This window comes from Mytilus californianus, unplaced genomic scaffold, assembly GCF_021869535.1.
Source record: "Mytilus californianus isolate M0D057914Y unplaced genomic scaffold, xbMytCali1.0.p SCAF_7, whole genome shotgun sequence".
Lineage (NCBI taxonomy): Eukaryota > Metazoa > Mollusca > Bivalvia > Mytilida > Mytilidae > Mytilus > Mytilus californianus.
Window position 1 is genome coordinate 17,934,241 of NW_026262723.1, and position 14,925 is coordinate 17,949,165.

At 31.6% G+C, this 14,925-nt stretch overlaps 1 protein-coding gene across 2 annotated transcripts in view; it reads left to right on the forward strand.

Annotated features, from left to right (window-relative positions):
- LOC127709289 (microsomal triglyceride transfer protein large subunit-like) overlaps window positions 1-14,925 on the forward strand; it is a 34,374-nt gene that overhangs the window by 6,573 nt on the left and 12,876 nt on the right. For both annotated transcript variants that reach the window (XM_052214749.1, XM_052214748.1), the window contains exons 5-13: window positions 3,011-3,150; window positions 3,510-3,598; window positions 4,429-4,505; window positions 4,924-5,084; window positions 7,717-7,885; window positions 8,907-9,017; window positions 9,971-10,186; window positions 13,239-13,456; window positions 14,391-14,488. In XM_052214749.1, coding sequence (XP_052070709.1) covers window positions 3,011-3,150; window positions 3,510-3,598; window positions 4,429-4,505; window positions 4,924-5,084; window positions 7,717-7,885; window positions 8,907-9,017; window positions 9,971-10,186; window positions 13,239-13,456; window positions 14,391-14,488 — 1,279 coding nt within the window. The remainder of the gene's footprint in view (window positions 1-3,010; window positions 3,151-3,509; window positions 3,599-4,428; window positions 4,506-4,923; window positions 5,085-7,716; window positions 7,886-8,906; window positions 9,018-9,970; window positions 10,187-13,238; window positions 13,457-14,390; window positions 14,489-14,925) is intronic.

Sequence of the window (14,925 nt, forward strand, 5' to 3'; positions counted from 1 at the left end):
TTTCGGCATCCAGACAAATCGGCACCCAGGTCCGAAGACATTTCGGCATCCGTTTTGGACATTTCGGGACCAGGACATTTCGGGACCAAGACAATTCGGCACCTCATTTTTTTTTTTATATATATATATATATTTATCGCTATTTTAAAAATTTTCCTATGATCTTGCTGACTGATCATTTTCTTTCTCAGTGGAGTCGAGTGATATGAAAAATTATCGCTAGAAACTAAGGGCCCACGTGCCCGTTGTCAATAAAATTAGCAACGTCGTCATAGGTAAAACAGCGATAAACAGATTATCATTGGTCAGCCCAACTTGATTGCTTTTCTCACTTTCGCCGTACCGGCTAAAGCGAGAAAATCAATTTCGTTGAGATAACCAACGATAATCTATAAATATTAAGAAAAATAAAAGAATTGTTACAGAAATATTAAAATCCGTAAATAAAATATGCATTACAAAATTTGAAAAAATAATTGTCTTTTTTTAATTTAACCCTAAACAATGGTGTTTGAATAAACATCATTAAATTTTAATTAAATCCTAATTGATTGTTAAGTATGATGGTGTTTGAATAAACATCATTTAATTAAATCATAATTAATTGTAGTTATGCATTAATCAGTATTTAATGTAAGTTTATAATGAAATTTGATAATTTCTCAATGGAGATCAAAAGTGTATAGACTGTGGGACCAGTATTGTAGCAACAGCATCTCCACCTCCAGACTGCTAAAGGAATGTGCCAGTGTGTACGGAACACCACCAAAGTGACTTTGTTAAAACTTATAGTGCTGCCTGTATATATGTTATATGTTATATTTACAGGGCTTAAAATGTTTCATTACTATCATGTGTTCACCTTTGATGTAAATCTAGTGCTGTTAACGTGTCTATAAACTGTTATGAATATGATTATAATAAATAAAATAAATATTATAAATATGATACATGTGTTTCATTGATTTAGAATACTATCGGAATAGAACTATGCATTACATTAAAACTAGTACATGAATGGTGAAATCTATGAAATCAATTTTCATGCATATGGAAAAAGAATACAAGTCGAAATTATTGCTATATTAACACTAAACTTGCAAATTGAGGTCATGCCAACATATCTATATCACTCACAGTAAATTTTGATTTTTGGTTCATTATATTTTGATCAAGAATTTAATAATTGATTTTATCTTTATGAGGTGCCGATTTGTCTATGTTAGGTGCCGATTTGTGTAGGTGCCGATTTGTCTGGGTGCCGAAGTGTCTTTCTCGGGTGCCGATTTGTCCGGGTGCCGAGTTGTCTGGGTGCCGATATGTCTAGAATTCCGAATTTACAATCTTGCAGACAAGAAGATTTTGTTTTTACTAAATAAAAGGAACTATTTCTTAATAAATTGTTGTCTTTAATCATTGTCTTCCTATGTCATGTGAATTAGATGCCCTTTTACTTCAAATGGTTTGAATTTATTTATAAAATATGCAAGACTCAGTTGACAAGTTGACGTTGCTGTTTGGAGAATTTTGATTAACTCTAAATGTTCACAGAATCAGCTATATAATCTAAACTGAATGTACCTCCTTCTGAATAATTTATTGCAATATAAATATAAATCCCTTTTGACAAGAGAAATCTGACTTTTGTCAGATATATTTTTTTCACATGTGCAAAAGTAACCACATGTCATGGACGCCATTTTGGATGTTTACAAATTTGTGAGAAAGCCTCTAGAACTATGACCTAAATATAAATTGTCTTCAGAAAACATAAACTTTATGCAATAATATTTTATCAATCATGATTATTTTCATAAATTTAAATTTGATTATTTAAAGAAATAAAATTATAACAAATACGATTTTAGTTTGGAGATTCTACACAGACATGCTTAGATCTATTTATAGCCAAATTAGTTTACCTGTGTGATAATGTAAATAATGGATATTTATTTGCTTACAAAACAAATAAAGACAAACTATGGATGGTAGATAATAATTCACATAAATATTTCAAGACATTTGATTTATTTTAATAAATAAAGGATTTAAAAACTGCAAACAAATTTAATCATTACATAATCAGCTGATAATTTTTTACACGAACATCGTGGTGATGTAACTGATAAAAATCACTCCATCAATCCTCCAGCCCTTTCCCATATTTAGCAATTGTCAGGGTTAGTAACATCTCAGGATTATATCTACTCATTATTGCAGAATATTCAATGAATATACATTCATCGTCTAATTGAATATATCGGGTAATCGGATATTTTAACCTGACATTTTGGGTATCCGATTTGCCGGAGTCTACTGTATTACATTATTGGATACTGTAAATTCAGAAAATATTGTGTGCATTTATTACTGCAATTTTTGGCGAATGGACAAAAATGTGAGATTAATTGATACAATGTCATAAAAATCTGCATACAGATAAATGTATAAGCTTCGGATATCAGATTACAATTTCTTTTATTACAATACTCACCCATTCGTATTATTTGCATTAATAATAACCTCGCAAAAAATTCTGAATTGACAGTATTTTAAACAGTTCATGACATCATCTTTTTACTCAGTTGGTGAGTTTGCTATGGTGGAATGCTTACAATGTCAAAACCATGAAAAAAGTGTCCCTAAATATTCATTTTTTCTTCAATCTAACAAAATTGTTTTTAAAAAAAAATGGAGGAATACACAGGCATGATAGTATTTCATAATTAACCAAATATAGTATGTTCCCTTACTTTGCGGCACACTGAAAGAAATTTTGATAAATAATTTTGTTCGCTTGTTTCATTTAAAGAAGAACCTTTATACATTAGACATGTTAGATGATATGGGATGATTTTCAAATCAATGACAATTCTTGTTAACTGCAATTTGTGGATTTGATCAAATTCCTTGATATAAAAGATATTAGGCTAAATTCAAGTGTAATCATCCCTGGTCACCTTGATTTCTGAAAATGATAATAGTTATTTATTTGTGATTTACATTTCAGTTGTTTGGAGTATCCGTTTCAAGCACCTCCATGACACAGTATGAGTTATCTGATGGTGTTATACAGTCAGCTCAAGGCATACATCACAGTGTAGCTACAATAAATATCAAGTCATCTATAAACACGGCAGCGACAGCTCAGTAAGATACTTGATATGCTATAAGTACTGTAACATGATCACAAACAAAGAGATTTTGATTTACCATGAAATCAGAAATTTGACTTTTTTTTTGTGGCGTCTCAACACAATTTCCTAGACAGTGGACACATGAGTCAGAAGAGTGAAATTACAAGGTTTACTTCACATGTGAAATTTTATTTCAGCCAATGGAATTTGGAATAACATATAAAATTGACAAAAAAGAAACAATGAAACCAATGTTTGAAAAAAAAATGTGAAAAAAATGATATGAAAGCTATGTGAAAAATGAATGTCTCAAGGGAAATAACTCTTATTTACTTGAATAATAGCAATAAGGATTATTTCTTTTCATTGTAGACAATCATTGCAACATATCAGTTCAATGGTAGGAAAGTCAACTGAACAAGGTTCATCTATAGATGATATAGTCAGCCATCTTGGTAAAGGTAAATTGTATATAAGAATTCTTTGTTTAAGTATTGGTAATATTTTGCAATAATTTAATTTTGGATGTAACACGTCTTCTGATTGGCTGAAAGTTTTTTGTCTATCAGCTCATAGACATACTTTTGTCATGTGACCATGACATCATCCAAGTTTTTTCATGATTTACTCCTTAAAAATTATTTGAAATAACCTAAAAAATATGGTGCACTCTTTTAAATAACCTGCTACACGGATTATAGTGTGCACCACATTTTTGAGGTTATTTCTTCATAGACAGAAAAAAATATTACAGTCATTCCTTAAATAAAACCTGATCTTATGTATATTATCAAGAAATTGATTTATTTTGCATGGCAATATTACCAGAGAAAATTATGATATTAATTATATAATTCTAATGTCAATCAAGAGTTTTGATTTAAGTTTTTTTCATATTTGATTAAAACACTTTGGATGGAAGATGGATTAACTAACATCAGTGGTTTATTTCTCAATTATTATTCTGATTGTTTACTTTTACTCCTAAATCCTGAAAGTACTGCATGCTTAGTTAAGAAAACAGCAAATAAAAGATTAACATAGCCAAGGATCAAATTGACAAATCCCTGCAAATGAGAAGGCTAGGCTTACTACTGAGGTAGCTAAGCAACTCAGTTTCTTGCATTTACCAAGCATTTAAAATTATACTGGTATTCATGTAAAAAAAAGAATTGAAAGATTAAATCTACATTTGTTTTTCAATGAATTATACCCAATATGATCATAGGAACATTCATAAATTACAATGTTACTTGTTTTGTGTGAATTTTTTTTTTTTTTTTTTTTCCAGATTTAGGTCAGAGTTTTTCATCAACATTACTGCCAAGTGGTACAGAAGTGCAAACATGTATAGATAACTGTCAAAAGGTTTTTATCTTTTAATACTCAATAAGAAAAATATTGAAATTTTTATTATTTAAAATATTGTGATAACTTTCAAACTTTCCACAAAGTTTGAAATAACATGTATTTATGTTTTAGTTTTAAACATTTATGAAGTAACTTACTATCAACCCATTGTTAAATAAAAAAAAACATTTTTGATACACACATAACATAATAATATACCACAAAGATAAAGGCAGCCAAAATGAGATATTACAACAACCTTCATCTGTCATTTTGTTCTCAAGTTTTTATCTTTTTTTAAACACCTTTCTCCTTTTCAATGAACAAATGTATATGTGTATGTATTTTGTATGTCTGAAATCCTCATATCTCAGATTTTACAAGAAAATTCCACTATTATAAAATAATTTTTTAGCTGAGTTATTTTTGTTTACAGCCAATAGACGTTTTAAGAAGTTTGAAAGAAAGCTTAGTAAGTGAAAAATTAGCTACAGCTGAATCTGGCAAAGCCTTTATAGAACTGTTGAGAACATTTAGAAATACAGGGAAGTTAACTATTGAGGAAATTCTTACCAATACTGATAGCTATTATATTGTGTAAGTATGAACAATTTTAAAGATGACTATAGGTTCGAGTAAAAACTCTTCCCATGCAAAACAGAAGACTCAAGATTATAAGGAACACATGAATAAAAGGATATTTGGGGTATGCATGACTGATTGATTGTTGAACAGTTGTTGATGTCCAGTGGCAAATATTTCATGCATGTTCAGAAAGAGAACAATGTGTGGGTATACATCAATGAGACATCAACTGAAAGAAATACAAGAGTGCACACGCTGAAATGTCTCGCCTTCTTTACTAATCATTGATATTATGTTGATAGTCCTAAATATAAAGCTTTATTACAACTGTCACATAAACTTAACATTAACCAAGTAAACTAAACATTGACCAATGAACCATGAAAATGAGGTCAAGGTCAGATGAACCATGCTAGGCAGGCATGTACAGCTAACAATTCTTCCATACAACAAATATAGTTGAAATATTGCTTATAGTTTAAGAAAAACAGACCAAAACACAAAAACTTAACACTGAGCAATGAACCTTGAAAATGAGGTCAAGGTCAAATAAAACCTGTGTGACTGCCAAATAGATCATAAAATATTTCCATACACCAAATATAGTTGAACTATTGCATATAGTATTAGAAAAAAAGACCAAAACTCAAAAAACTTAACTTTGACCACTGAACCATGAAAATGAGGTCATGGTCAGATGACACCTGCCCGCTAGACATGTACACCTTACAATCATTCCATACACCAAATATAGTAGACCTATGGCATACAGTATAAGAAAAACAGATCAAAACACAAAAACTTAACTATAACCACTGAACCATGAAAATGAGGTCAAGGTCAGATGACACCTGCCAGTTGGACATGTACACCTTACAGTCCTTCCATACACCGAATATACAAGACCTATTGCTTATAGTATCTGAGATATGGACTTGACCACCAAAACTTAACCTTGTTCACTGATCCATAAAATGAGGTTGAGGTCAAGTGAAAACTGTCTGACGGGCATGAGGACCTTGCAAGGTACGCACATACCAAATATAGTTGAACTATTGCATATAGTATTAGAAAAAAAGACCAAAACTCAAAAACTTAACTTTGACCACTGAACCATGAAAATGAGGTCAAGGTCAGATGACACCTGCCCGCTAGACATGTACACCTTACAATCATTCCATACACCAAATAAAGTAGACCTATGGCATACAGTATAAGAAAAACAGACCAAAACACAAAAACTTAACTATAACCACTGAACCATGAAAATGAGGTCAAGGTCAGATGACACCTGCCAGTTGGACATGTACACCTTACAGTCCTTCCATACACCAAATATACAAGACCTATTGCTTATAGTATCTGAGATATGAACTTGACCACCAAAACTTAACCTTGTTCACTGATCCATGAAATGAGGTTGAGGTCAAGTGAAAACTGTCTGACGGGCATGAGGACCTTGCAAGGTACGCACATACCAAATATAGTTATCCTATTACTTATAATAAGAGAGAATCTAACATTACAAAAAATCTGAACTTTTTTTTCAAGTAGTCACTGAACCATGAAAATGAGGTCAAGGACATTGGACATGTGACTGACGGAAACTTCGTAACATGAGGCATCCATATACAAAGTATGAAGCATCCAGACCTTCCACCTTCTAAAATATAAAGCTTTTAAGAAGTTAGCTAACGCCGCCGCCGCCGCCGGATCACTATCCCTATGTCGAGCTTTCTGCGACAAAAGTCGCAGGCTCGACAAAAAACCAAATAGATCTATCTAGGACAACATCTATAGGGTACTGTTAATTCAGAAATTAGTGCGAGGTTTTTATTAATGTGAATAATGCGACTTGGTGATATTCGCAATAATAAAAACTTGCATTCTGATATCTGATACATATATATTTGTAAGCAGATTTTCCTGAAATTGCAATAATTAATCTTGCATTGTTGTAAATTTTTCAAAAATCACAATAATAAATGCACACAATAATTTCTGAATTTACAGTATTACAACATTAGACCAGTGTTTATACAATATGAAAAGTAATAAATCATTCACATACTAAGGGAGACAATCCAATATCTACAATCAACACCAAATATTCAAATGACATAAAACATTAAGAGATAACAAAAGGCAATCACTTTTGAGGTTCCTGACTTGTGTCAGTCACATGAACTTGTGTATGATGAAGTGCAAGTTTCAGAAGAATCAAGCAGAAAACAAATACCTTGAATTTGAACATAACTAAGCTATTATAATACCTCAAAATGCATCTTGTTAATCCTACTTAAAAAATTTAAACACAAAAAATGCTTATGAAATTCTGAATGCACAGTATCTGGCAGAGTTCTCATAATATTTTTTCCCTGGTGGTCCATGAAGAAAATCTGCTGGACCTCAATATTATTTATATTTGTGTTTGTCCTTTGCCAAATTTTGGTGGTCAAAACCTTCAGAATATCACTTTTACTTAAAGAGCAGTTTTATCGATGATGCAAGTTTTCAACATTGCAGAAAAGTAATTGTTTTGTCCAGAGGAATATCGAAAGTTTTGTTATGAATTAGAGGAAAGACTAATATTTGAAAATTTGGGATTTTACACTATTAAATTTTTTTTTTATTTATTTAATAGTCCCCAGTTAATAGATGTAGGAGCAGCTACTCAGACACCATTTGCACAGAGAGCTATGATGGACCTGGTCCAGTTTGAACAGGACTATTCTACAGAATATCCAGAGAGATTGTTACTGGCCCTGGCTTACAGTACTCATCCTGGCGAATACCTCTTAAAGGATTTAATTGTATGTAATGAAATATGGCAACACATTTGTTCTGATTATGCAAAGAGTAGCAATATTTTTGTCCCCCGTGTAACGCGTTGTGGGGGACATGGAAATACCGCGCGTCCATCCATGTGTCCGTCCATAAGGTCTTGTTAGCGCTCTCACAGGTACAATTCTTGCCAGATTTTTATAAAACTTATACTATAGGTTAATATCAGCTATATCTCGGACAAGTTTTATAATAGTGGACAATCAACTTTTTTAAAAAGATGTTATAACCACTTTTCCCAAAGTATGCTGTGAACTCATTTACTGTTTACAGGATTATATTTTTTTACTGATCAAGTCTTAATATACAGAAGTTTTTAGCTGAATTATTCAGCATACTCAGCTTATAATATGATGAATGCCATTTAGATGTCCTAGAGTTAATTTTTCTGATTTTGGACCAATATGTCTAACTTTTAGTTTGATGAAGACCTATGGGGTGAGGAAGAACTTTTTTTAGGGTTAAAGGTCAAGATCATAACAACTATTGGCAATCTGAAATTTTGGGGTTTTTGTTTTCAGATGTTATCTTTATGTCAAATTTTTCACTACTTGGTTTGATAATACCCCACTGGATTGGAAAGACCTCTATTGATTTTGAAGAAAGAGGTTATAGGTCAAGATCACAGGTCAATAGTTCAGGTCAAAGCAGCTATTGATAAAATGAAATTCCAGCAATAATTTTTTTTTAACATGTTGTCTTTTGAACCATATGTTCAACAAATTTTTGTCCTCACCATCAAATGTAAATAGTCGACAGACATTATAGTCTTCAATGTTCTCAACACAAATTATCTCTTTCTCCTGCTATAGATCTATTTAGATAGCAACTAGTCTAATGCACCCATGGTACTTCTGTAATTGTTCATGTTTATTGAAAGATTTTTAGTTTTCATAATTTATTTGATATTAAAATGAGAAAGAATGTCTTGAATTTTTAAGAAACATTTAATAATCCTATTGAAATTTAAAGATAGTTTCGTCTTTTCAGAATTTAATGAAGAAGAAACTACCAAATGTTAATATTCAAGAATCTGTTGCTATGGCAACAGGAGCTGTTATACACACATACTGTCAATACCAAGATCAATGTCAACATGAGGTAATATATTCTTTAGTTTTAAGATAGTAGTGACAGACTTCTGAGGAGCCAATAACTTACAGATTAGTACAGTGTCAGCTGAAGATTTCTCATTCCATATTTTTTCCATAGAAATATCATAAATTAGAGGGAGAACAATTACAGGTCAATGTACGGCCTTTAACAATAAGTAAAAACCTGTACTGTATATGATAAGTTCTAAAAAACCTTGAGATGACAATGTGGAACAATACAGAAGAGAAAACCAAAGACATATTTTATACTATGACAATAAACTAAAAACAATTATAGCAGGCAGCAGCCAACGACAACCACTTAATGATTGGCATCTATCTACGGACAAAGATATCAAGAATGTGCTGGGGATAGAATAGTTGTGAGCTCTTAACCCAACACCTAACCAAAGTTCTTTATTTTCATTCAGATTTAAATTTTTAAATTTCCATATGACACACTAACTCAAATATAGACGACTTTTGACATTGTGCACTTTGCCCTAAATTTCCTGTGTCACAATGCCTCTGTTATGTCACAATCAGAAATGATTGTTCGAAGACATCGTATACGCCGATTAACCCTCTGGTCAACTAGTGTAACTCATTCATAAAAAACAACTCGAGATTGGTGAAATACCTGCATCAATTTACTTAAAACTTGATACAATTATTTGGATTGGTTAGAGTAAGTTCAATTTTCATTTTAATAATTTCTTGATTGTTATTCCAGACTTATGAGAACCATCAAAGTTCAGTCAATTTTCATAACCCTAAGGATAGTCTGCTGCAAGTTTTTCTGCACTTTTCTCACTTCTGATATAATGCCTTCTTCCGTATATATTTTTACAACAATTTTAATATTCATAGGATGGACGTATCTAGCACTCCTGGCCCAGCATTAAATTTAATTTTTAGTAAACCAGTTTTTTTTAAAAATCTTTTACATTTACTTCACAGATAGTTAAAGAATACAAACAACTGATTAGAAAAATGTTAAAGGATTGTGGAGACGACAGCTGTACATTGAGACACCTTAGATCTGTAGGAAATGCAGGATTAGCTGAGTTCTTACCTGAGTTACTTACTATTGCTCAAAACAGTAAAAATCCAGCAGTATCATTGGCTGCAGTGCAAGCCTTGAGAAGGATGGACAAAGATTTCCTAAAAGATCAGGTAACAATGTTTGTTCAGGAATAAAGAGTAAATTGAGTAAATAAATTATCTTCATTTATGAACTCTAATCAAGCAGTTTAAAGTAAAATCACTCATGTGAGAAAAACATATAGTATATATAAACATGCGTGTCATTTGAATATTCGCTATACATTGTGAGACAGAACTTCTTTGATATAAGAATCCTCTATACTATAAATCCACATACATGTACCAAAAACAATAATAACTTTCAAAAACTGAGAACTATGGATACTGAATAAAGAAATGATTAATAAAAAGAATACCATTGCACTATTTTCAGCAACCGAACAATAAACAAGATAAAAAATCACTGAACATTACTGAAAACTTATTTATTTTCACATATTCTTTTTTTTTTTCTCATTGAACCCTTTTTAGCCATGTTTGCAGAAATTTATTTTCCATATTTTTGTAATTTTATTGATGTATCAGAAAAGATATATATTTACATGATTTATATTTAAGAACATCGTGTAAATAGATCCCTAGCAAATTAAGTTGGTTTACAGTTTGTGACTTATTATCACAAATTATTAGTCTGAGCTTTGATGTCATCAGTTTCACATTCTATCTGTCAAAATTTTCGTTAGGACTGAACTGCTCCTGTGGTCTCGTTGTTCATCCCCTCTTCTCAAGAAGGTTGTGCCAATTCCACGCAGACTTTAAAGTTAGTATTTGATTCTTCTCCTATAGGTTGCACTTTGTAAATACAGCTGTTTCTCAAACCACGCCTCTTTTGGGGAGATATTTAATATTCATAGGTATGTTAATTTGTTAACGTACTGGTTCCCATTGATGATCTCTGTGTTTCATCTCATAGAGACATCACTTGGGAATGTAACCAGTATAGAAAAACATGGTAGCGGCTAAATTTTAATTCTTAGGAGGTCCAAAAATGGAGGTAAGGGTAGTATAGAATTTTAGTATAAGTTTAACCTCTTAGAAGTTCAGGGCATATAAATGTTGAAAATATGCCGCACAGCCCTATATTTTGACCTTTGAATAAAATAGTAGTGCATATAAACTTTCCGTTCTGGGATATTATTTTTCACGAAACTTCATAGTAAAAGTGTCACAGTTTTAGCCGCAAAGGGAGTTCCTATGGGAAATTGCATTGTCTGTATTTACAGAATTGCAACCTATATAGGGTTAAAAAATAGAACATACAGAATTTCACAAAATCTGGTTTATCTCAGAGATTTTAAAGAATTTAACCCAAATATGAAGTTTTATAAATATTTCATGAAGATTGAGTAAAATCCTGGGCCTTAACTATGATGACTCAGCATAAATTCACAGTTTACAGTATGCATGGTTTACTTAAAGCCCTGAATTCAAAATAAATTCATAATATATGCCTATTTGTAATTTAAATTGTTTTGAAGTGCTTATATTTACTCTTCGCAGTAATCGCAACTCATTGATCCTTCCTAAATATTTCTGGTGGGGTGTTTTTGTCCTGTCGATAACCCAAAAGTAAGCCGTAACGCCTAAATGTGCTTTTTTGTGACTGCGGCATAAAAAAGTACAAGCTAGAATTACAAAAAGACCTCAGTAAAACTTACAATAGTGTGTTCTATCCTAAATATGTAGTAAATATTCCACATTGCTAGAAACAGGGAAAAAAATTAGGAAATGTGAGGCCCCAGGGGCAAAACACAGAGAAAAATGCCTACCCCTGAGTCATAAAACAGATAATTTAACTTGTAAATGCTATGATTTTTTTATTTTAAAGGTCTTTTATAAAGTGAACAATAACTGTGCTAGGAAGTTATGCAAAAGTCAGATGTAAGCAGTCATTTCAATCAAACTTTTAGTGAATTTATGCACCAGACTGATATCTTCATAAATACAACTTTTGCAAATATGGCTTTGTTTAAACACTTCTAGGACATATATTAACTAACTTATGTTAGATATATGGTTAGGGATGATACTGTTGTGACAAGAATTCTAAACTGACCATTTGAGGCAGAAATTGTGAACTTTCATTGACAAATAGGCATACAGTAAGATGTGGACTGGAGACACAGGCAGGATTGGATACTTTGTATAATCTTGAATGTTGGAATGCTTAACTACTAAACAATACATTTATAGTATTCTAAAATGCTTTCAATTTGTTATCAAAATAGTTTCAAACAGGTTTTAGACAGTTCATGTCAGAAAACATGCACATAGGGTAAGCTGGCAATAATTAGAGTCTTGTTTTATAAATCTTTAAAAAATTGAAACAGGGGTAGGGGTATAAAATGTACTGTAAAAGGAGACTTAGAGTATATGCAGTGATTTCTTTAAGGCTATAATTCTGATAAATAAGTATTGTTGTGAGAAAAAGTGTTTTTAGAGAGTTTTCTATTTGAATAAATGTTTGTATAGGTTGCACTTTGTAAATACAGCTGTTTCTCAAACCACGCCTCTTTTGGGGAGATATTTAATATTCATAGGTATGTTAATTTGTTAACGTACTGGTTCCCATTGATGATCTCTGTGTTTCATCTCATAGAGACATCACTTGGGAATGTAACCAGTATAGAAAAACATGGTAGCGGCTAAATTTTAATTCTTAGGAGGTCCAAAAATGGAGGTAAGGGTAGTATAGAATTTTAGTATAAGTTTAAACTCTTAGAAGTTCAGGGCATATAAATGTTGAAAATATGCCGCACAGCCCTATATTTTGACCTTTGAATAAAATAGTAGTGCATATAAACTTTCCGTTCTGGGATATTATTTTTCATGAAACTTCATAGTAAAAGTGTCACAGTTTTAGCCGCAAAGGGAGTTCCTATGGGAAATTGCATTGTCTGTATTTACAGAATTGCAACCTCTAAGGACTCTGTATTTCAGATTTAAAGCAAATATTGGCAGCTCAGTCTGAAGAATGTTTTCAGCAGGGGATGTATCTCCCTTTGAGTGATACCATGTGAGCTAGCATGTTAAAAGTTCAACTTAAATTTAACCCTTGACCTTAGGTTGGTCCGCAGTATTGAAGTTCCTCCATGAACAGTCATTTGCTTTCTCATTTTAGGCAAAAGTTAGATTGGTTAAGATGTATCTACAGATTACCAGAGAATATGATTCAAGTGTCAGAGTTGCTGCCCTTGAATTATTGGTACAGCTTAATCCCACTTCAGAAGAAATCTATAGTATATTAAAATCAGCTTTAGACAATAGAAAGGAGTTTGAGTTGTCTTTATATACCATGAAAAGAGTTTTAGATATGGTTAACTTAAATAACAATGTCAGGTATGACTATTGTAATTATTAATTTTCATTAGAATGTTTTGAAGTTATTACTAAAATTTATTATTCCCTATAAAATGTTACTTTAGAAGAAACAGCTGAGAATACCTGCAATGTTAAGGCCCAATGTTTTTTCTTTAACATTTTTACAAAATTGAAATATGTATCGTCCACATCCAAGATAAACTTATATAGGATATCCCTTAAAATAAGATCAATGAAACCACCAAAAATTTCAGTTTGCAAAAGTGTAAACACTTCCAAATTATACAGGTCTTAAAACATAATATTTTTTATACAGTTTAAGTAATTTTGCCCATTAACATTCAAACAGAAAAGCATGAAAATCTCATTTATAAAAAACACTTGTAACACATAAGATACGAGTAATAGTGAAAACAAATAATGTTAAATTTTGCAATTTTACAATTTGAGATTTAGGTCAATTTCAACTTCGACATCAGCATACAGCATACAGTAATGGTACTTCATGACTTTTAACCTTGAGCAGGTGTTTACCCCAGGAACTCTTTAATTACCTTTTTTTTTTAAGTTTATGAACTGCTCTTTTTTTATTATTCTACTTATTAATGTTCTTATATTAGGCTTGATGAACAATTATTTTTTTTTTTTTAATTTAGTAGATTTCATTAAATTCACAAAATCCATGTATGTGTTAACATATTTTTTAAGTAAATTTTTATTATCAGTGGTCATTTCTGTTCAATCTGTTACAAGAAAGTTTTAAAACCAATAGCTTTTGAAATCAAAATTGCCTTCTGCAGAAATCTGAAAACCTGAGGCTGAGGTAAATTCACCGAAATTTCACACGTTTTTTAAATGCTTCAGTTGCAGACTAAATAGAATTGATAGCTTACAAGAATATTTGTAAACACAGGTTTAGTCTCTGCTGTAATACATTACTTTGTTTCCACAGGGAATCATTCTTAACAGCTTTGAAGAAATACGATATAAACAACTATAACTTCTTTAGTCACAGAGGAAAATCAAGTGCATTTACAGGACTAATGGCAGGTAAGGTTATAACACTTGTTACTTACAGGACTAATGGCAGGTAAGGTTATAACACTTGTTATTTACAGGACTAATGGCAGGTAAGGTTATAACACTTGTTATTTACAGGACTAATGGCAGGTAAGGTTATAACACTTGTTACTTACAGGACTAATGGCAGGTAAGGTTATAACACTTGTTATTTACAGGACTAATGGCAGGTAAGGTTATAACACTTGTTATTTACAGGACTAATGGCAGGTAAGGTTATAACACTTGTTACTTACAGGACTAATGGCAGGTAAGGTTATAACACTTGTTACTTACAGGACTAATGGCAGGTAAGGTTATAACACTTGTTATTTACAGGACTAAAGCAGGTAAGGTTATAACACTTGTTACTTACAGGACTAATGGCAGGTAAGGTTATAACACTTGTTATTTACAGGACTAATGGC